This window comes from Triticum urartu, chromosome 1A, assembly GCF_056163025.1.
Source record: "Triticum urartu cultivar PI428250 chromosome 1A, HENAU_Tu73, whole genome shotgun sequence".
Lineage (NCBI taxonomy): Eukaryota > Viridiplantae > Streptophyta > Magnoliopsida > Poales > Poaceae > Triticum > Triticum urartu.
In genome coordinates this window covers 781,049-801,212 of record NC_141873.1, presented here as the reverse complement: position 1 = coordinate 801,212, position 20,164 = coordinate 781,049, and the positions used below count along the sequence as shown (strand labels likewise).

The 20,164-nt window shown below is 47.6% G+C and overlaps 3 protein-coding genes across 3 annotated transcripts; all 3 read left to right on the top strand.

Moving 5' to 3' along the window:
- The first annotated feature begins 330 nt into the window (after positions 1-330).
- On the top strand, positions 331-6,459 carry LOC125541246 (putative phospholipid-transporting ATPase 9). The gene is made up of 11 exons (XM_048704707.2): positions 331-1,322; positions 1,775-3,123; positions 3,221-3,331; positions 3,423-3,699; positions 3,780-3,868; positions 3,964-4,072; positions 4,274-4,477; positions 4,574-4,798; positions 4,919-5,110; positions 5,212-5,498; positions 5,607-6,459. Exons 1-11 carry the CDS (start codon positions 864-866, stop codon positions 5,992-5,994), a joined length of 3,690 nt encoding a protein of 1,229 aa, XP_048560664.2. The 5' UTR covers positions 331-863; the 3' UTR covers positions 5,995-6,459.
- Positions 6,460-9,920: 3,461 nt separating this feature from the next.
- LOC125541236 (cytochrome P450 CYP72A616) lies at positions 9,921-13,315 on the top strand. The gene is made up of 3 exons (XM_048704698.2): positions 9,921-10,277; positions 11,773-11,993; positions 12,097-13,315. Exons 1-3 carry the CDS (start codon positions 9,980-9,982, stop codon positions 13,168-13,170), a joined length of 1,593 nt encoding a protein of 530 aa, XP_048560655.2. The 5' UTR covers positions 9,921-9,979; the 3' UTR covers positions 13,171-13,315.
- A 3,243-nt stretch (positions 13,316-16,558) lies between these two features.
- Positions 16,559-19,507, top strand: LOC125541205 (uncharacterized protein At4g37920). Its single transcript, XM_048704672.2, has 6 exons — positions 16,559-16,797; positions 17,367-17,800; positions 17,950-18,121; positions 18,344-18,588; positions 18,686-18,873; positions 18,954-19,507. Exons 1-6 carry the CDS (start codon positions 16,596-16,598, stop codon positions 19,111-19,113), a joined length of 1,401 nt encoding a protein of 466 aa, XP_048560629.1. The 5' UTR covers positions 16,559-16,595; the 3' UTR covers positions 19,114-19,507.
- The last annotated feature ends 657 nt before the right edge of the window (positions 19,508-20,164 follow it).

Genomic DNA, 20,164 nt, shown 5'->3' with positions numbered 1-20,164 from the left:
CTTGACATGGCCAATATAGTTTCTCACAGATTTCCATGCATGCCCAATCAAAGTCAGCGTCACCACCACCACCAGATGAATGGATGGATGAAAAAGTCAACCATGGTGACTGCATGACCAGAGAAGAGAAGAGGAGAGTGGCGTCTCTTTCCTGGCATGTGCCAAATCAGCCCTTGCCCTGACAGGTTAAGATTAAGATTAAGATTAAGATTAAAATTAGCAGGAAGGAAGGAAATTACTGTAGTAGAGAAGAGAATCAAACCAAATCAGCAGCTGCCACCAGCATTTGCATTTGTATCCCACTGTTAGTGACCAAGCCAAAAAGGTAGCCAAAAGCCCACCACCAGCAGCACCAGCAGAGCACTTTCTCCTCTCCTTCTTCTTCCTCCTCCCCTCTCCTCTCCTCTCCTCTCCCCTTCACACACACCAGACAACAACAAGGACCAAGAGGACACGGAGAAGAAGATTAAGTCTCCCCTGCTTGGCCTGCGGAGCCTACAAAGCCCTCGTATTCGTTTCCTTTTTAATTTCATTCCAAGATCAGGTCCTCTTTCTTGGCTCCAAATTAATACCCACATAGCGCTACTGCCATATATACTGCCTGCCACATCTCGCCGGCGATTCCATTGGATCTTCTGCTCGCCATCTGTCCTCCTCCGTCCCCTTGTTCCAATCGCCCGCCATTGCCGCCCTCCCAATCTCCCATCTCCCTTCTTTCCTCCCCTGCAAGTATCCAAATCCAACCACTATAGCTGCAGCAGCCAGCAGCTCTGCTCTTGCAACGCAGCTTTAAGCACCCAGGACACACAAGCCAAGCAAAAATTGCGTCTTTCCTCTCCCCGGCGCGCTCCCCGCAGCCCCTAATGGCCTCCTCCGGGGGCGGCCGCGGCGGCGACACGGACAACGACGGGCGCCGGGGCCGCCGGCGGCGGCGCAAGGTGCTGCTCAGCAAGCTCTACACCTTCGCGGCCTGCGCGCGCCGGCCCAGCGCCGTGGACGACGAGGGGTCCCGGATCGGCGGGCCGGGATTCTCGCGGGTGGTCCACGCCAACGACCCCGCGGCGGCGGCCGACGCGGCCGCCGCCGGCGGGTACCGGTCCAACTACGTCTCCACCACAAAGTACAGCGCGGTGACCTTCATCCCCAAGTCGCTGTTCGAGCAGTTCCGGCGGGTGGCCAACATCTACTTCCTCGTCGTCGCCTGCCTCTCCTACACCCCCATCGCCCCCTTCCGGGGCGCCACCGCCGTCGGGCCGCTCGTCCTCGTCCTCCTCGTCACCATGGTCAAGGAGGCCATCGAGGACTGGCGCCGCAAGCAGCAGGTATTTTCCCCATTCTTCCCCCTTCTTCCTGGATCTGCATCTGCATCTCCATTTTCTTCTTCTTCTGCACTGCAATTTTTTATTCAAGAATTCAATCCAATCCCCATTCATTCAGCAATGACATCATTTCCTTCCACTAGTGTATGGGACCAAATCCATCTGCTACCCATAATTTCAGCAAAATTAACACAAAAAATAGGGAGGCAGGGGAGGCAGGGGTTGGTGGAGCAGTTATAGCCACTCAGTCCTTCATTCTATTTCCTCCAGTACTGGTAGAAGATATTGCTTAGAGGAGATGTGGTCCAATTACAATTAGTCCTTTGCTAAAAACAACAGATTCATAACTATGATTCTTGCTTGCCAGTACTTTCTCCTGCTCTTGTTAGTAGTGCCAATATATTTTTTGCTGAAAAACAGTGGATGAATGTTTGTTTCTTGCTTGGTGCATCCAGGACATTGAGGTGAACAATAGGAAGACAAAGGTGTTCCAGGACGGCGCGTTCCGGCGCACCAAATGGACCAAGCTCCGCGTCGGCGACGTCGTCAAGGTCGAGAAGGACGAGTTCTTCCCCGCCGACCTCGTCCTCCTCTCCTCCAGCTACGACGACGCCATCTGCTACGTCGAGACCATGAACCTCGACGGCGAGACCAACCTCAAGCTCAAGCAGTCCCTCGAGCTCACCTCACATTTGCAGGATGATGCGAGTTTCAGTGGTTTTGGGGCTGTCATAAGGTGTGAAGACCCGAATGCAAACCTGTATTCGTTTGTTGGGAACATAGAGGTGGAAGAGCAGCAGCAGCAGTACCCTCTGTCGCCCCAGCAGCTCCTGCTCAGGGACTCCAAGCTTCGGAACACCGAGTACGTGTACGGCGTGGTGGTTTTCACTGGCCACGACACAAAGGTGATGCAGAATGCCACCAGCGCCCCCTCCAAGAGGAGCAAGATTGAGAAGAAGATGGATGGGGCCATTTACGTCCTCATGTCCATCCTCGTCCTCATTTCGGTCATCGGCTCGGTCGTCTTCGGCCTTGCGACCAAGCATGATCTGGTGGATGGCAGGATGAAGAGGTGGTACCTCAGGCCGGATAACCCCGACAACATCTACGATCCCAACAACCCGGCCGTGTCGGCGGCGCTGCATTTCTTCACGGCCATGATCCTTTACGGCTACTTCATCCCCATCTCCCTCTACGTCTCCATCGAGCTCGTCAAGCTGCTGCAGGCTCTCTTCATCAACAGTGACATCCATATGTATCATGAGGAGAGCGACACGCCGGCTCATGCCAGGACCTCCAACTTGAACGAGGAGCTGGGCCAGGTCTACACCATTCTCACCGATAAGACCGGGACTCTGACTTGCAACTCCATGGAGTTCATCAAATGTTCCATCGCGGGCACGGCGTATGGACGTGGAATCACCGAGGTCGAGAGAGCTATGGCAAAGAGAAACGGTTCCCCTGTGATCTCTGATTTTGAGATTGGCGTCGAAGACTTCCACTCTGAGGGCAGATCTGCGATCAAAGGATTTAACTTCAGAGATGAGCGTGTCATGGATGGTAACTGGGTTCACCAAGCCCACTCCGGTGTGATCGAGATGTTCTTCCGGTTGCTGGCCATCTGCCACACATGCATACCGGAGGTCGACGAAGTAACAGGGAAGATTTCGTACGAAGCAGAGTCTCCCGATGAGGCGGCCTTTGTTGTCGCGGCACATGAACTTGGTTTCACTTTCTACCAAAGGACGCAGGCAGGTGTTTATCTGCATGAGTTGGATCCCTTGTCTGGAGAGCAAGTTGACAGGTATGTGGGTTTGAACTTGCATCAGATTTTCACGTGAAAATTCAGGAATGATCTAGCTGTAACACTAACATCAACCTTTTTTTTCCTTTTCTGGCAGATTTTATAAGGTCTTGCATGTCCTTGAGTTCAGCAGTGCTCGGAGGCGGATGTCGGTGATAGTCAAGGACGAGGAGGGGAAAACATTTATCTTCAGTAAAGGTGCCGACAGGTTAGTACTATCTTCAGTAATCTGATGCATCTACTCTTGCTCTCTGTATTTGTACGATGGATGTATCTTGACTTGTTCTCAACATGCGCAGCATAATGTACGAGAGGCTATCAACCTCTGAGAGTACGTATGCTGAAGCGACGCAGAAGCACATAAATGATTACGCGGATGCTGGCCTCAGAACACTAGTTCTTGCATACCGTCAGCTCGAGGAGATCGAGTACGCAAAATTCGAAAGGAAGTTCACTGCAGCTAAGAATTCTGTCAGCGCTGATCGGGATGAGCTGATTGACGAGGCTGCAGATTTGATAGAGAGGGATTTGATTCTTCTTGGTGCTACCGCCGTTGAGGACAAGCTACAAAAGGGGGTGAGTCATTTGCTGCCGTAAAATGGAACATTGTAATAGTACTTATCTTTGGTTTGTGTGTGCTAATTTCCATTTTCTAGGTACCTGACTGCATCGACAAACTTGCTAAGGCTGGCATCAAGATATGGGTGCTGACGGGCGACAAGATGGAGACCGCCATCAACATCGGGTATAGCATCTGTCCTGGATGTTTCGATGCTTATAGTGATATTTGGCCAATTTTATGAACTTACTAAAATCCGATGATGCTCGTTTTCTTCACAGATATGCGTGCAGTCTACTCAGACAAGGGATGAAACAAATAACCATCACACTGGATACACCAGATATCATTGCCTTGGAGAAAGGTGGTGACAAAGGAGCCATTAATAAGGTAGATAAAGTATTGCTGATTATAGTTACCGAGTCCTTTATATAGTACACGGACCAATTCTTTTGCAGTTTGTACTATCTATCGGTTCTATAGTGCATTACGTTTGGCGACAAATTAACTACATAACTGCCTGCATATTGATCAAACACCTGGTCTGTTTTACGATAATACTAACACCAATTTTTTTCTGATATATGGCAGGCATCGAAGGTTAGTGTGGTGCAGCAAATCAGTGAAGGAAAGAAACTCATAAATGCATCTGGCAATGAATCTTTTGCTTTGATCATTGATGGGAAGTCACTTACATATGCGCTCAAAGACGATGCCAAGGCCGCGTTCCTTGATCTCGCAATTGCCTGTGGGTCAGTCATTTGCTGCCGTTCTTCCCCAAAGCAGAAGGCTCTTGTAAGCTCAAATTTCACCTCAGAAATTGTTGTGTTCTTCCATCTTCCCAGGAAATGAGAGTGGATTCTTAACTGTCTATCTTCATCTGTGATTCAGGTCACGAGGCTGGTCAAAACCGGCACCGGTAAAGTTACGTTGGCAATTGGCGATGGTGCGAACGATGTAGGCATGATTCAGGAGGCGGATATCGGGGTAGGGATCAGCGGTGCCGAAGGGATGCAGGCTGTCATGGCGAGCGATGTTTCCATTGCGCAGTTCCGCTTCCTTGAGCGCCTGCTGCTTGTCCATGGGCATTGGTGTTATAGCAGGATCTCATCAATGGTAAGCAATGCAAAATCATTGGCACGTGTGAATTACTACTCTTCTGCTTACTATGATTTATGAAGAGAGCATGTGGCGGTTTTGCTGAGCGTCTCCCTTGTTTTTGTATTGGATCAACAGGTATGCTACTTCTTGTATAAGAACATCACATTCGGTGTGACCCTGTTCCTGTACGAGTCCTTTTCGACATTCTCCGGCCAGACTTTGTACAACGACTGGTCCATGTCTCTCTACAATGTCCTTTTCACGTCACTGCCTGTGATCGCCATGGGCGTGTTCGACCAAGATGTTTCCGCCCGGTTCTGTCTCAAGGTACGCTCGCGCTCACATCGGTTTCTGAAAATTAATCAATGCTGGATCATCAAAAAGAAAAAGGAATTGCTCACTGTTTCTGGAAATGCAATGCAATGCAGTACCCGATGCTCTACCAGGAGGGCCCTCAGAACCTGCTCTTCCGGTGGTCAAGGCTCCTAGGCTGGATGCTGCACGGTGTCGGCAGCGCCGTGATCATCTTCTTCCTCACCATCGCGTCGCTCAAGCATCAAGCGTTCCGCAAAGACGGCGAGGTCATAGACCTCTCAATCCTCGGCGCGACCGCCTACACGTGCGTTGTCTGGGCTGTCAACATGCAGATGGCGATCACGGTGAACTACTTCACCCTCATCCAGCACATCTGCATCTGGAGCGGCATCTTCCTATGGTACGTACCATCTAGCGACGACAACTAAATTAACCAGAGCAACTCACTCACCCACTCACTATTTTTCTGGACCAAACTGACACAACCACTCTTTGTGCTGCCTTGCAGGTACCTGTTCCTCATAATCTACGGCGCCATCACGCCGTCCTTCTCGACCACATTCTTCATGGTGTTCTCGGAGGCGCTGGGGGGCGCGCCGGCCTACTGGGTGGTGACCCTGCTGGTGGCCGTGGCGGCACTCATCCCCTACTTCACCCTCGCTGTGGTCAAGACGTGGTTCTTCCCGGACTACCACAACAAGATCCAGTGGCTGCAGCACACGGCCAAGCACGAGGACCCCGAGGAGGAGCTGGGCGTCGTCCTGCGCCAGTTCTCGGTGAGGTCCACCGGGGTGGGCGTGTCGGCGCGCCGCGACGCCAAGCTCGTCCGCACCAACAGCAAGGCCTTCCACTTGGACTCATCATCACAATCGCAAGCCACCGTTGAGCTGACTTAGCGCGCGCACACACACACAAACACACTAGATATCAGCAGCATGCAGCTCCCCTGTAAATATGATGATGAGCAGCAGCTTAAGCTTGGCAGAAACTAAGCTTCTGCCTTTTGTTTGCCTGCTGCTTCTCAGAGTGTTGCTAACCTGGTCAGGTGTTTAGAGATGAGCGGGTTTCGCCGGTCGAATTAGGGTTTAACTGTACATGATGAGGATTATTGATTTTGTTTGTAGACAGTAGCTACAAAAGGGAGGAAGGAATGGACTGATGAGGACAGTGGATGTACATTGGAGTGGAGTGGAGGGATGTAAGTGTAGGAGATGGATGGATACTTAGCTTGTTCCCCTCATTATTATTTGGGGATAATTTTTCCCTTGTTTCTTTTGTTCCTTTGTTCCTAAGTTAAGAATATATATATCCTTCTGCGGAATAATAATATGAATAAAGCCTGTATTCTAGTTTTGCTGTCATTGAAAGAAAGAATGGATGCCCTCTTTGGTGCTGATATCGCCGTATGTTTCCACCTTCTTTCGTATCGACATTACTTTTTTTTTCGTTTCGACATTACTTAGCAAGTGGGGAAAGAATGATGGTGTTCAAAGGGGCCCTGATTTCAACCGAACTATGAAAGAAGAGCAGGGAAATCATGGTTAATTAATAGTCATACACTCTTTGAAAAAATCATTGTTTTTTACATGTTTTTATCATAACATATCAATAAACCTAATAAAATTGTAATATTGCGAAGATCCGGGATAAAATCTGTAAACACATATGAATTTCAATTATGAATCACATGTCTAACACAAGATCTTATCTACATAATAATGATGACTAGTAGAAGAGAATCTCATGAATCATGTGTGATGGAGATGACTGGTCGACTGTACAGTACATAGATGGCCTAACATTGACAGCAAGTCCTTGAGAAGAAACAGTCAAATTATTAGGCTGATGACTGACCTGAAACCTGAAAGCAACCGGGCAGGGATATAAACAAGATCTCTTCCCCTTTCTGCACGGCTCTCATGCACTACACACACATGAGGTGAGGTCATGGTCTCTCTTCTCCTTTCAATGGTCTATGCTTCTAGAAGAAGCCATGCGTGCCATTCGCCAAAAAATAAAAGTCATCCATGAAGAATTTTGGTACTTGGCAGTTAGGATGTCATCAGCGGCTAACACCGTACACGTGGCGTGGCGAAATCCGGTGATGTTAGGCACTGGTGTAGGTGTCAAATATTTATTTCTTTGTTGCAACCTTGACCGTCCACTGAGAATGAGTTGCCATTATAACCAACAGCAATAATGCATTCCACAGGAATGAGTGAGTTCTAAAAAAATTCTATGAGTCAAAGAACACTCATAAAAAAACAATCTAGAGGATAAAAAAATAATCCAAAACCTATGAATCATACAGCAAATATTTCTTGAAGTTCGGCAATCTTTTTTCTTTCTTTCACGGTGGCTGGAATCCTCCGAAATTCACTCTTATAATATCTCACAACCCAAAAAATGTCATACGAGTTCAAAGCTCATCAGAGAGCATTAATTCTTTTTTCCCTAGGAAGAGAGAATTTGGGAGTTTTCTTTTTTTTTTAGATTAGAGAATTTAGGATTGGAGTGTGTGCATACCTACACTGGATAGAAGCAGAGCTGGCCAAACAGGCCAGCCCGGCACGGCACGACCCAGCCCATCGTAATCGTGCCTAGCTCGGCCCGGCCTGTTGTGGCACGATTATTAGCCGGTTCCATGCCGTGTCGGCCCACGTGCTGCCCCCTCCAGCCCAGGCACGACCCAGAAGCTATGCAGGCCGGGCCGGCGGCATGCCAGGCTTGTTTGACTGCCGACCCGCTAGGTTGTTTTTGGGCCAAATTTGGCCTATTGGGCTGTTTCTTCAGCTATATATATATATATATATATATTAAAAAAAGTCCTAAATAAGAAATAAAATAAATAAACGGGCCGTGTCGTACCGGCCCACGTGCTCAGCCTTCAGGCCCAGACACGGCCCATGGCGTGCCGCGTGCCGGGCCTGGGCCGTGCCGTGCAGGCGTGCTACTGGACCGGCCCAACTACCCCGGACACCGTTCGGCCTGCTCTGGATAGACACACAAGAGGCATTAAGGAGAATTTTGTAGCATTAGATTTTTCTCCCGTGACTTGAGCTTTTAATTGAAGTCAATGGTACATGCTCTTACTCCTAGATGATGCAAATCTATACCTACCTACTTATAAAAGGAGAACCGCTTCTTACTGCCATAATTTTGTCCCTTTTTTGACCGTCCACCTCGCTCTCATAATTTTGATCCGGTCCGGTTTATAAGCTTCACAAGTCAATGGGCCAGAATTTTTGTTATCGGCTGATAAAAAATGTCCGACCTCACGAGCTGCCCTCCCTTTCCTTATGAGGGCAGCAAACAACTGCAGCAAAGGGGAAAAAATTCCTTATGCATGTATTACAATTTCATATTCTAACAAATAGTCCCACACTGCTCCTTCACATCAAATCCTAGCAACTTATATACATATGGAGTTGCCATAATCAACAAGCCAACAAAAAGAGGGGTGGGATATGAGATTATGGCCGCCCGGCAACGCGCAGATGTGTAGGAGCCCGCATGGCCGCTGTCGGTGCTGGGGGATCCCAGCGGGAGGAACCATTGCCGGCGGCGGAGGAGGAGAGCGGGGATCCCGGAGATGATACGGTGCAGGGAAGTATAGTGAGAGCAACCACCAGCGGCGACGCATTCCGAGGGGAGGAAGGTCGTGGAAATCTGGGTGGGTGGAGGTTAACATGTTCTCCGAACTATGCATATGTTATCGGATTTGATGCTACATCTTTTTATTTTATGGTTGAATTTAAATTACATTTTGTCCCTCACGAACTCATGCTGGCTACGAGGACGCGAAAACTGAAAGGTAAACAGACATCATACATACATGAATAAGGATTAGTCAATGTTGGACTAACATATATACACTAGTTAAGGCACACGCGACAAAAACATATATGCACGTCCAATAAAGCTAGAATAGAGGAAATTGCATCTAGCCGTGAACTGGCTCAACAGACTAAGCAAAACAAAAAGTTAGAATATCTATATGTCAAGGACTTCCAATTAGCACACACATGTTTGAATGTCGGACAAGATATATCATATTTTTAGTTTTTGGTGTCGGTAACACAAAATAAGCATTGTGTACGATATTTTTTATTATCAATATGTTGATCTAAAGATCAGGTTGTTCATCTCATTAGTTGACTAGGATATCCCAAGTTTCAAACTAGCATCCCAACGAATCCTATTGTTAATTGATCATTATTTTTGGTATCATCAAACTTATCCTCTACTTATCCACCCTTATTAATGATAATTGGTGTTTTCATTGCAATGAAGTTGTAACTCTTTTTTTCTTCTTCCGTTACAACACACGGACGTGTGTGCTAGTTATAACTAAAGTGTATGCTGAAATATGCTGATGCTCCGTTAAGTATGCAAGCATGACATTAATTAGTGATGCTTACGTACAAATAAGTGCTTGTTCGCAGCAACAAAAGAAAACACCGTATCATGAACAGGGTAGACGAGATCAATGGAATTGGTCCTATGGTGCCTTAGCGCGATGACTTTCCGACTGTCTATTACAACAAGTTTTGCCCGGCTCCGGCGAGGGAGAGGCGATGACAGCGGCGCGCCTTTGGCATGCTTCAGTCTTTGTAGACGTCTCTAGGTGGTCTACGGATCTGGATGTAATTTTTATTATTTCTAGTGTTCGTTGTACTACCATGATTGAAGATTAATAGATTAAAATTTTCTCGCAAAACAAAATGAAAGTCCGTGTTATAGGCCCCACAGACCCGATGGAAGTCCCTGTCATGGGCCCCACAAACCCCATGGATAACATGTGTTTTCATGGCTCAGAAAAGGTGACAAGGACTTGAGGAAATCCCATTCCCCTTGGGCTGCAGTCCCTGGTGTTTGAGCATGTCCAGGAGCGTCATGGAATCGTTTCTTCCATGGGAGGTGCTGTGCGCGGTGGTGGCCGCGGCCATGGCGTGGTGCGCCGTGCGGGCGCTGGAGTGGGCGTGGTGGAGGCCCCGGCGGCTGGACCGGGCACTGCGGTCGCAGGGCCTCCGCGGCACGGCGTACCGCCCCGTGGCCGGCGACTCGCCGCTGATGCAGCGGCTGAACAGGGAGGCCAGGTCCCGGGCCATGCCGCTGGGCTGCCACGACGTGGTGCCGCGGGCGATGCCGCTCTTCCACCGGGCCATGCAGGAGCACGGTACGTAGCATAGCCTAGCCTACCTGCTCCATCCACCCTGCTTCCTGCACCGCCGGTTCAGTACTTCTGAAATTTCTCTGGTCCTGCCCTTGTCACACCTTCGTATAAAAACATGTTCTCTTTCTTTGAGGAAGCTATATATATTTTCTCCCATGCTTCTCTTGTAAAGAATGTAATGGAACTACTGATCTAGTGTCATATTTTTTTCTACTGTATGTAGTAGTACAAACTTTTTTTTGGCAAATAGGAGTTTTATTCCATAATGATAGGGTTACAGTCCAGTGGCAGTAGTGCCTCAGTACACGGAAGACCACGGTGTAGTAGTACAAACTTGATCAAAAGTAGTTTCAGTTATGACGAACCTAGAACTAAAATTAATTTAGAATGGCAGATGGAGCATCAGATTGAAACAAATGAGAGACCCAAGAAGGCATCCAATCCAAGTATATAAATATTTCTATGAAGAGTATATATTAACGGAAAAAAAAGAGACAAGATAATTCCATGCTGCATGATTGCATTCCAAGGCCTTGTTCCTATTGCCTACTCTACTCAATAGTCAAGGAAAGCTACCCACGTTACACTAATGTGATGATGACACAACTCTAGACTTTAGATCCCACCCTTCTTATTTTAGTGGATGCATATTTAGCATGTGCCACTTCCTACCGGTTCGGACCCGTTCCAATCGAGCATGTCGTCAGGCTTTGGGTAATTATTTCTTTTAAGACTTTTTCTTTGTAATCTAAAAAGGTGATAGAGATACTAAGTCATTGCCCGTGCATATGCCATTGTAATTTGTAAAAGCCATAGATATTATGTCATTGCCCGTGCATATGCCATTGTAATTTGTAAAAGCCATAGATATTATGTCATTGCCCGTGCATATGCCATTGTAATTTGTAAAAGCCATAGATATTATGTCATTGCCCGTGCATATGCCATTGTAATTTGTAAAAGCCATAGATATTATGTCATTGCCCGTGCATATGCCATTGTAATTTGTAAAAGTGATACTTATGCCATAGTGGTTGCGCGGGCTACTCTGCCAATCAATGTTCTAGCAATATTGATCTTAACAAACTAAACAAACGGACTATTTACATATACTCCCTCCGTTTTTATTTAGTTCGCATATTAGCTTTGGTCAAAGTCAAGCTTTACAAACTTTGACCTAGTTTATATATAAAAATATTAAGATATACAATAACAAATCAACAACATTAGATTTATTATTAAATGTACTTTCACATCGTATAGATTTATTATGATAAATGTCTATATTGTTTTCTATAAACTTGGTCAAACTTTACGAAGTTTGACTTCAGTCAACTCTAATATGCAGAGTAAATAAAAACGGAGGGAGTATTTCCAAGCTGATTAGCAAATACTCCACTTAGATAAATAGACTAATTGAAAATGAAAATGTACACACACATAACTAAAAAGAAATACTGCTAATTAAAAAGCTTGCTCATGCTTGATGGTTTGACAGGTAAGATGTCAATCACTTGGTTTGGACCAGTACCTAGAGTGACCATTACCAAGCCTGAACTGGTGCGAGAAGTTTTGTCCAACAAGTTCGGCCACTTTGAGAAGCTCAAGTTTGGCCGGCTCCAGAGGATGTTGCACAACGGCGTGGGTAGCCACGAGGGCGAGAAATGGGCCAGGCACAGGAGGATCATCAACCCTGCCTTCCATCTGGAGAAGCTCAAGGTGATATATACGTACATACTATTTCTGTTGTGTCATTGACATGATTTGATCGGGTCAGCTGGGAGTGACAAAAGAAACTGGCTGCTGTTGGATCAACTTTCAGCGGATGTTGCCGGCCTTCGCAGCATGTTGCACGGAGCTGGTGCAGAGATGGGAGGGTCTAGCCCTAGCCGCGGGCGACGCGCCGTGCGAGGTGGATGTTTGGCCTGATATGCAGAGCCTGACAGGGGATGTCATCTCTCGCGCCGCATTTGGCAGCAGCTACCTGGAGGGCCGGAGGGTCTTCCAGCTTCAGGGGGAGCAGCTTGAGCTCGTCCTGCTCGCCATGAGCAAGATGCACATCCCTGGTTATTTCTTCTTGCCAACAAGAGCCAACCGAAGGATGAAGCAGATCGCCGCCGAGATCGAGAGGGTCCTCAAGGGCATCGTCGCCAAGAGAGAGAACGCCATGAGAGCCGGCGAGGCCACGAGCGACGACCTTCTCGGGCTGCTGCTGGAGTCCAACACGGCGCACTGCAGGGATGATTCGAAGGGCGCCGGCATGGGCATCACGACCGACGACGTGATCGGGGAGTGCAAGCTGTTCTACTTCGCCGGCGCGGAGACCACGTCGGTGCTGCTCACGTGGACGCTGATCCTGCTCTGCATGCACCCGGAGTGGCAGGACCGGGCCAGGGAGGAGGTCCTGCAAGCCTTCGGCGCCGCCGGCACGCCGGATTACGACGGGCTGAGCCGCCTGAGGGTGGCGACCATGGTGCTGCACGAGGTGCTGCGGCTGTACACGCCGGTGACGGCCATCCACCGCGAGACGTACAAGCCCATGGAGCTCGGCGGCGTGAGGTACCCGGCGGGCGTGGTGCTCATGCTGCCGCTGCTCTGCGTTCACCACGACAAGGAGGTGTGGGGCGTCGACGCCGACGAGTTCAGGCCGGAGAGGTTCGCCGAGGGGATCTCCAAGGCGTCCGTCGACGCGCCGGCGTTCTTCCCCTTTGGGTGGGGCCCGCGGGTGTGCATCGGGCAGAACTTCGCGCTGCTCGAGGCCAAGATGGGGCTCGCCGTCATCCTGCGCCGCTTCTCCTTGCAGCTCTCGCCGTCGTACACGCACGCGCCGTTCCCCGCCGGCCTGCTGCAGCCGCAGCACGGCGCGCAACTCAGGCTCAAGACCCTAATTCAGTGAGCCAGCTACATATCACAAGATGGGATCCATGATCCATGTGCATGTACATCACTCAACAAGCAGGAATATATGGTTGTGTATTGAGTATTGACTTCCTATATGCCTTGTATGATTGTATCATATAACAACACAAGTTTCTCTACTAGTGCTTGCTCAAGAAAAGCGTCAGACTCTGAGGTGGTTCTTCTGCAGCTAGTGCCATTTTGCTCACCTTTATCATGGCAATCCAATCTAGCTAGTACTGTTATTGCTCTCACAGTTAGTGTTAGAGATATATATATTTGATCGTTAGAGATCGCACGGGATTAGACAGAAATTGTTTCCATCATAACGACCAAAGTTTCTCTAGTAGTGCTTGCTCAAGAAATGGTCCTTGTGCAGCAAAGGGTGCCATTTTGCTCACCTTGATGGCAGAACAATCTAAGTAATACCGTTATTATTCTATGAGTGTTAGGGATATATATTTGGTTGTTAGACAGTGCACTGGATTAGATATAAATTTTCATTGTATTTCTAGGAGGCTTCTCACCCTCCAAGTTTTGTACCGCTATACACACACCGAAATTGTGGACACGACCGACGACGCCTCCTCTTGCATGGCTGTTGTTCCCTACATATATTTGTAACCCCCCCCCCCCCCCCCCCGGTCACAAATAATTACTATTATTACACTTCCTCTGTTTGAAGTTACTTGAAATTCTACCTTTGTCCTGAGTCAAACTTGTTTAAATTTGAACTAGTTATAGAAAGATATATTAACACCTACAAAAGTTGAAAAGCTGGCATTTTTTACAGCGACGTGGTCTCTGAAACGCAACCTTGCCACTTGTTTCTTTCTTAAGTACTACCTCCGTCCCAAAATTCTTGTCTTACATTTATCTAGATACGGATGTATCTAACACTAAAACATGAATAGATACATATGTATAAATTTAAGACAAGAATTTTGGGACGGAAGGAGTACTAATAAACCTAATAAAAAATTGCAATAGCTACAAGATCCGCGATAAATATACACAATTCATTGCAAGTACAAAATATAAATATCTTTCCCCGCAAGAAAATATATAAATATCTTAAACTAAATGGGGTGACCCATGTGTAATGGAGTATAAGATCTTGTGTATGTCGGCGCCGGCCGGAGACAGCGAACCCTAGCTTTTTGGGAGGGAGTGGCCACATACATATATTCCCACGTGTATGAACAATTTTTAAAATCCAAAAACTTTAAACAAATGAACTTACATGATTATATATTTTGTACTCCCTCCATTTCAAATTACTTTTCCGTACTCCCTACATTTCAGATTACTTGAGGTTTTAGCTTTGTCCTAAGTCAATTTTTTTAATTTGTCCTACTTATAGACAAATATATTAAAAGATTGAAAGTAACACCTACAAAAGTTGAAAGATTTGGCGTTTTTGACAGCGATGTGGCCTCCAAAACGCAACCTTGCCACTTGTTTTTTTAGTAAGTATATATAAACCTAATAAGATTACAACAGCTACAAGATACTCGATAAATCTACACGTTTTACGAGTACAAAATATAAATATCTTAAACTATACGGGTGACCCATGTGTAATGGAGTACAAGATGTTTTCTATGACTAGTAGAAGAGAATCTCATGAAGAATCACGTGTGATGGAGATGGAGATGCATATGTATGAATTGACCAATACTCGCTGACTGGTCGACTATTTTTTTTAGAAAAGAAGAATGACCTCAGCCTCTGCATCTGGAAGATGCATACGGCCACTTTATTAATTATTCTCGAAGACCTTACAAAGTATTACAATAATATACCTAAATCCGCCATCTTGGCAACATATGCCACTACTCCTATCCATATGATGAAGGGGTGCTACCTGGGCCATATACTCGGTCTACTCATCTAAGCCTATCATCAAAAACCAGAAGCCCCAGCCGAGTCACATACCGGGTCTGGGGCATAAACTGGTCTGACGCACTCACATCTGTCGTCGCTGCCATCTTCCACGGGTCCGTCTTCAGAGCAGATATTGAGGCTTCTACCTTGTCAGGCCACTCCGTCATCGACGCCACCTTGACGCCAGACAACTACCTCCACCTGCGCAAGTCCATCACCGCGCATCGGGCGCCGAGTCTCCACTGCACCACGCTGCCGAGATCCGCCGTCATCAATGTGAAGGATGAAGTACCGCTCCACCAAAAAAGGCGCCCGCTGGTCCCTCGATCCCGTGTACGCCTCCAAGAATGACGCCCCCAAGGAGGAAACGACACCAACGCGCCGCCGTCATCCGATCAACTGATCTAGGGTTTCCCCCGGAGGTAGCGGATAGAGGTTTAGAGCTTCTCCACGGCGATGCCTTCAAGAAGGTAATGACACCACAGGGCGCCACCAAACGCCGGTCTTGGCATCAAGCCAAGCACAACGTTTTCACCCGGATCCGCTTGAAGAACCTCCATCACGTATTGTGCACATGGGTCGCCGTCGATCTGAGCCGCCGCACATGGCGCAGGCCGCACCGGCCAGATCAGATCTGTCCGAAGGGCACAACCCGCATGGTGCCGACCCAACCACCAGGCCCTCCATGCCGCCATCGCCGATCCGAGGTCAGATGGTGTGTCGCCGCAGACCCGGCCGCCGCCGCCGAACGCCGCCACGCAGCCCGAGACAGGGCCGGCTGCCGCACCCCACCATCGCCGCCCTTGGCCGAGGCAGCCGCCACGCCGCCGCCGGAAGGCAGGCCCCGCGCCGCCAGGCCAGATCGGCCGTGCCACCCACGCCGCGGGGCTCCGCACCGCCCACACGGCGCAGGCAAGAGGGAAGACCCCCGCCACCGCCATCAGCCCCGGGCTATAGCCGGCGGCGTCCTTCGGCAGCGGCGGAGGGAGGGGAGGACGGATGGGGACCCCCGACGGCTAGGGTTTTAGATCCTGCCTGAGTCGCCCGAGCGGGGGCGACGCGGGCAGAGGCAGGCAACATGTCTCAGGAAAAGGGCATAACAATTGACGGAGGAAGTGGTGGAAGAAAGAAACAGTCAAATTAATTATTAGCCTGATGAATATGACGCGGGCAGAGGTAGGCACACATAGAGTAATTAAAAACATGAATAGAGCAATCAAAAATTGCAAAAGAAAAGTTGTTGATATCGTAATAAGGATTAGGTATCCCTACCCTAAGATTCGTATGTACATCTCACAATCCAAAGAGGCCCTTACAGGGGAGTTCAAAGTTCAGAGAGCATCTAAAAGGGTTTTTTTTTAAGTTGGGTTTTTTTTTCGTTTTGAAGTAGGTAGAATTTAGGAGTGGACAGAAATACAAGAGGCGTTCAGGGGGGGTGCGGCCCATTGGGCTTTGGATGGGTCTGCATGCGGCAGACAAGTGAAGTGGGCTGCGCGGTCTCTTGTCTCACAGACAGACAGACAGACAGAGACCACCATGACTCCCGACCACGCTGCTGCTGCTATCGCCTCCCTACCCTACCTCGCCGCCGCCGCCGCCGGCACCTCCACCTCCACCTCCGGCTCGCTCCGGCGACCCCGCCCCTGCTGCTCCTTCCCTCTCCGCCGCCCTCCGCCCATATACCTCACCTGCGCCGCCTTCCCTTACACCCCTCCTCCCTGCGCCCCCGCCGGCGATGGTACGTTCCTCTGCTCCCTCTTCATGCCTGTCCACCGATACATGGTTGCTTGCTATGCTAACTTCGCAGTGGATTTTACTGCTCTCGTTCTCAATTCAGCTGTGCTAACGGTTATTGTCAAACGATAATGCTTTCTTTAGTTTGATAATCTCCTAAATTAGCTATAGCTGTGTCACTAGTTGTATATGCTATGATTTCCTGCAGCCATTTGCTATAACTGTTTCCTGAAATTCTCATGTCCACTTGTTCAGAATTTACTGGGTTAAGGTGGTTATCTGGTTATGGCACCTGCCCCCCTCTTGTCCCTCTGGAAACAGCAAAAGGCTAAAACTTTGTCTGTTAATTGACCCATCCTGCCTAACCCGTGCACGGAACTTCAGGAGTTCCTGCATATTATCAACTTGTTAGGCGGTTGGCAGTGAATGTAAAACGTAAACCATGGCTTACGTTACGTCTGTCTGGTCATATGTGTGCAGTATACAGTATTTGTGTCCCTCTTGAGCTACTTTTGAAAAATTACAACACCTTTTACAGAACGGTAACATTCCTGCCATTTCTCCTCATCTCAGGACAACACATGTTCCGTGGCCTTCCCCAGCCACGATGCTCCAACGTGGAAGCGGTCGGCGACGTGGCAGCAGCAGCAGTGCCCGACGATTACACAGAGAACACGCCGTCAAGCAGTGGATACGCGAATGGCCATATGGCCACCGCTTCATCGCACCAAGAAGATCATCCTTCTGAAGGAAGCGCGGGCAAGGAGAACCACAAGGCTACTACAGCCAACATCAACCAAAAAATGGTCAAGATATCTGATAAGTTGATTGGCGTCTTCATGGTCGATAAGCCTACACCGACGGATTGGAGGAAATTGCTGGCGTTCAGCAGGGAGTGGGACAACATAAGGCCGCATTTTTTCAAGCGCTGCCAGGAGAGAGCAGATGCGGAAACAAATCCTGAGATGAAGCACGGCCTTCTCAGGCTGGCTAGAAAACTGAAAGAGGTGTTGTTGTCTTTCTTATCTACAGGATACACTTGACGATTCAGTTTTTTATGATTTAACTTGGCACTTGCTAGTGGTGTGTCTTATTTACAGGATACACATTATTTAACTTAGCACTTATTAATGGTACGTCACTCTATGCTTTTCAGGTAGACGAGGACGTACAAAGGCACAATGAACTATTTGAATTAGTGAAATCCACACCATCTGGCAAAATTGGTGATGTTGTTGCTAAGCGCCGTAAAGATTTCACGGTGGAGTTTTTCAACCACCTTTATTATGTCGCAGAGTCGTATAAGGATGAGCCTGCTAAGCAAAAAGGTGAGACACTTGAGAATTTGATTATCATTTTTCTGCAAATTTGACCTCTTTCCTCTTTCATGTCTTGACTGTTGCCTTTGATGGCTTATTCCACTCCTGATGTCATGTAACAGAGAAACACAAAGTGTCGGTTAGGACAGTCGTTTGCTACCTTGCTGAGTCCTTATGACAGACCATTGTTTCCCTGGTTCATCATTTTTCTCTTCATTGGTTTGCTTGCAGAGTTGGCAACACTTGGAAATGATTGTGTGGATGCTCTGCAAGCTCATGATGACATGTCTGGCAGTCTTCAAGCGCTGAATGTTGCGGAACTAAAGCTAAAGGACATACTCAATTCACCTTCAGTGGACGCTGCATGCCGAAAGATCGATGACTTGGCTGAGAAGAAGGAACTAGACTCTGCGTTGGTGTTGATGCTTTCAAAAGCTTGGTCAGCTGCAAAGGGCACCGACATCACAAAATCGGACGTAAGGATCTAGCGCTGCAAATACTTTCATGCTTCTTTCCCATCTTTGTCTCATTTACAGATTCCTAAGTTTAAGGGGATCTACCAAAATTCTGCAGGCAAAAGACATAATGTTCCATCTATACATGACTGCTGTGGCCAATCTCCAGAGGCAAATGCCAAAGGACATCAGAATACTGAAGCATCTTATAATGATTGAGGATCCAGCAGAACGTCTGAGTGCGTTGAATGACGCTTTTACTCCTGGTCCTGAACTTCAAGGCGAGAATGTCGATACCTTATTCACGTAAGTATTGTTAGTATTTCACAAAAAAGATTATTTTGTGTAATCTCGAAACCGATTTGACATAACCTGGTGGATTGCAGGAGTCCTGAGGTGTTGCACACTTGGGCAAGCGCTATAATCGACGCATATTATAGCAGCAGGGAGGGCACTCTCCTTGGGCAGGCAAGGGACTTGATGAACCCTAAAATTATCAAGAGGGTTGAAGAGCTTGTGAAGACGATCAAGGATCAATACCTCTGACTCTGAATGTCGATCATCAGAAAAGATTGTGGTCTCATGCTCCTGGTGATTGCGCTACAAGTATTATCATCTGAACAACATGATGGCCTTGCATGCTCTGCTTGCTGCGCAGCGGTAGCGGTAGCGGAGTTGCAGTCAATGGCTGCTGGGAATGAAGAATGCAATACTTCACACGGATTAAATCCGGACTGTACGGTGCATAAGTGATTGTAGACTGTGATGTATGGATGTAGGTTTCACTTAGATTGTATGTCTTACTCCCTCAACCTCCCCATAGATAATTAGATAGTGTATGCAGATTGCCTCTGCTCAGGCAGAATCTGAAGAGGACACTGAGAGAATAGCACTTTATTGTGATCACGATAGACATAAAAAGATTTAATATTTTTCTTCAGATTTTCTGTGCAAACTTGGGTTGTCACTGGTGAGTGACATAAAAGTGAGCGAATTTGAAGGTAATTTTGTGATTCCTGCTGGTTATCAACAGTGTATCGTTTACATGAAGGTAGAGTTGAAGTTTGGAAATAGTTAAAAGTTTCGAGATTTGCCTGAAGTCTTGACAGTTGAGTGAAAAAACACATCTTAATTATGTACCTTTCGAAAACTTTTTCATTTGTTAGTTATATGTTAGCTGCTGTATCATAGTAGCTGATGTTGATCTGAAATCGCCATCATGAAAGATATTTCAGCTTGAGAGGTCATAAAGAATAATTTCAAGGGTTTCTTGGTCTTAGAATGTAGCCTCTCCCCAGACTTCAATGTATCTAGAAGATGAATGAATCATCATCTTTAGGGTTAGCGAAACATCAACGTCGTCTTGACCATGCAAATCATACAATACATATGCTGGTAATATATTGGAAGAAAGCAAGACTATGTTGTCAGTCAAATAGACTTGAACAAGTCATCATCAGTATCCTCTTTCTTTTCTCCCTTAGATGTGGCCTCAACATCATTGTCAAGCCAACAACACAAAAAGAAAGACTACACAAGTTCAAACATTGTGCTCTTTCAGTTAGGCAACAGCAACAGGAGCAGGCAGCCTAACAAG

Excerpts from the sequence above, each read along its gene's own strand:
- LOC125541236 (XM_048704698.2), top strand. The coding sequence starts at position 9,980 with ATGTCCAGGAGCGTCATGGAATCGTTTCTTCCATGGGAGGTGCTGTGC. Across the intron at positions 10,278-11,772 it reads CCGGGCCATGCAGGAGCACG|GTAAGATGTCAATCACTTGG; the intron begins GTACGTAGCATA and ends ATGGTTTGACAG. Across the intron at positions 11,994-12,096 it reads TCCATCTGGAGAAGCTCAAG|CGGATGTTGCCGGCCTTCGC; the intron begins GTGATATATACG and ends ATCAACTTTCAG.
- LOC125541246 (XM_048704707.2), top strand. The coding sequence starts at position 864 with ATGGCCTCCTCCGGGGGCGGCCGCGGCGGCGACACGGACAACGACGGG. Across the intron at positions 3,332-3,422 it reads TTCAGTAAAGGTGCCGACAG|CATAATGTACGAGAGGCTAT; the intron begins GTTAGTACTATC and ends CAACATGCGCAG. Across the intron at positions 4,799-4,918 it reads ATAGCAGGATCTCATCAATG|GTATGCTACTTCTTGTATAA; the intron begins GTAAGCAATGCA and ends TTGGATCAACAG.
- LOC125541205 (XM_048704672.2), top strand. The coding sequence starts at position 16,596 with ATGACTCCCGACCACGCTGCTGCTGCTATCGCCTCCCTACCCTACCTC. Across the intron at positions 17,801-17,949 it reads TGGCTAGAAAACTGAAAGAG|GTAGACGAGGACGTACAAAG; the intron begins GTGTTGTTGTCT and ends TATGCTTTTCAG. Across the intron at positions 18,589-18,685 it reads CCGACATCACAAAATCGGAC|GCAAAAGACATAATGTTCCA; the intron begins GTAAGGATCTAG and ends AAAATTCTGCAG.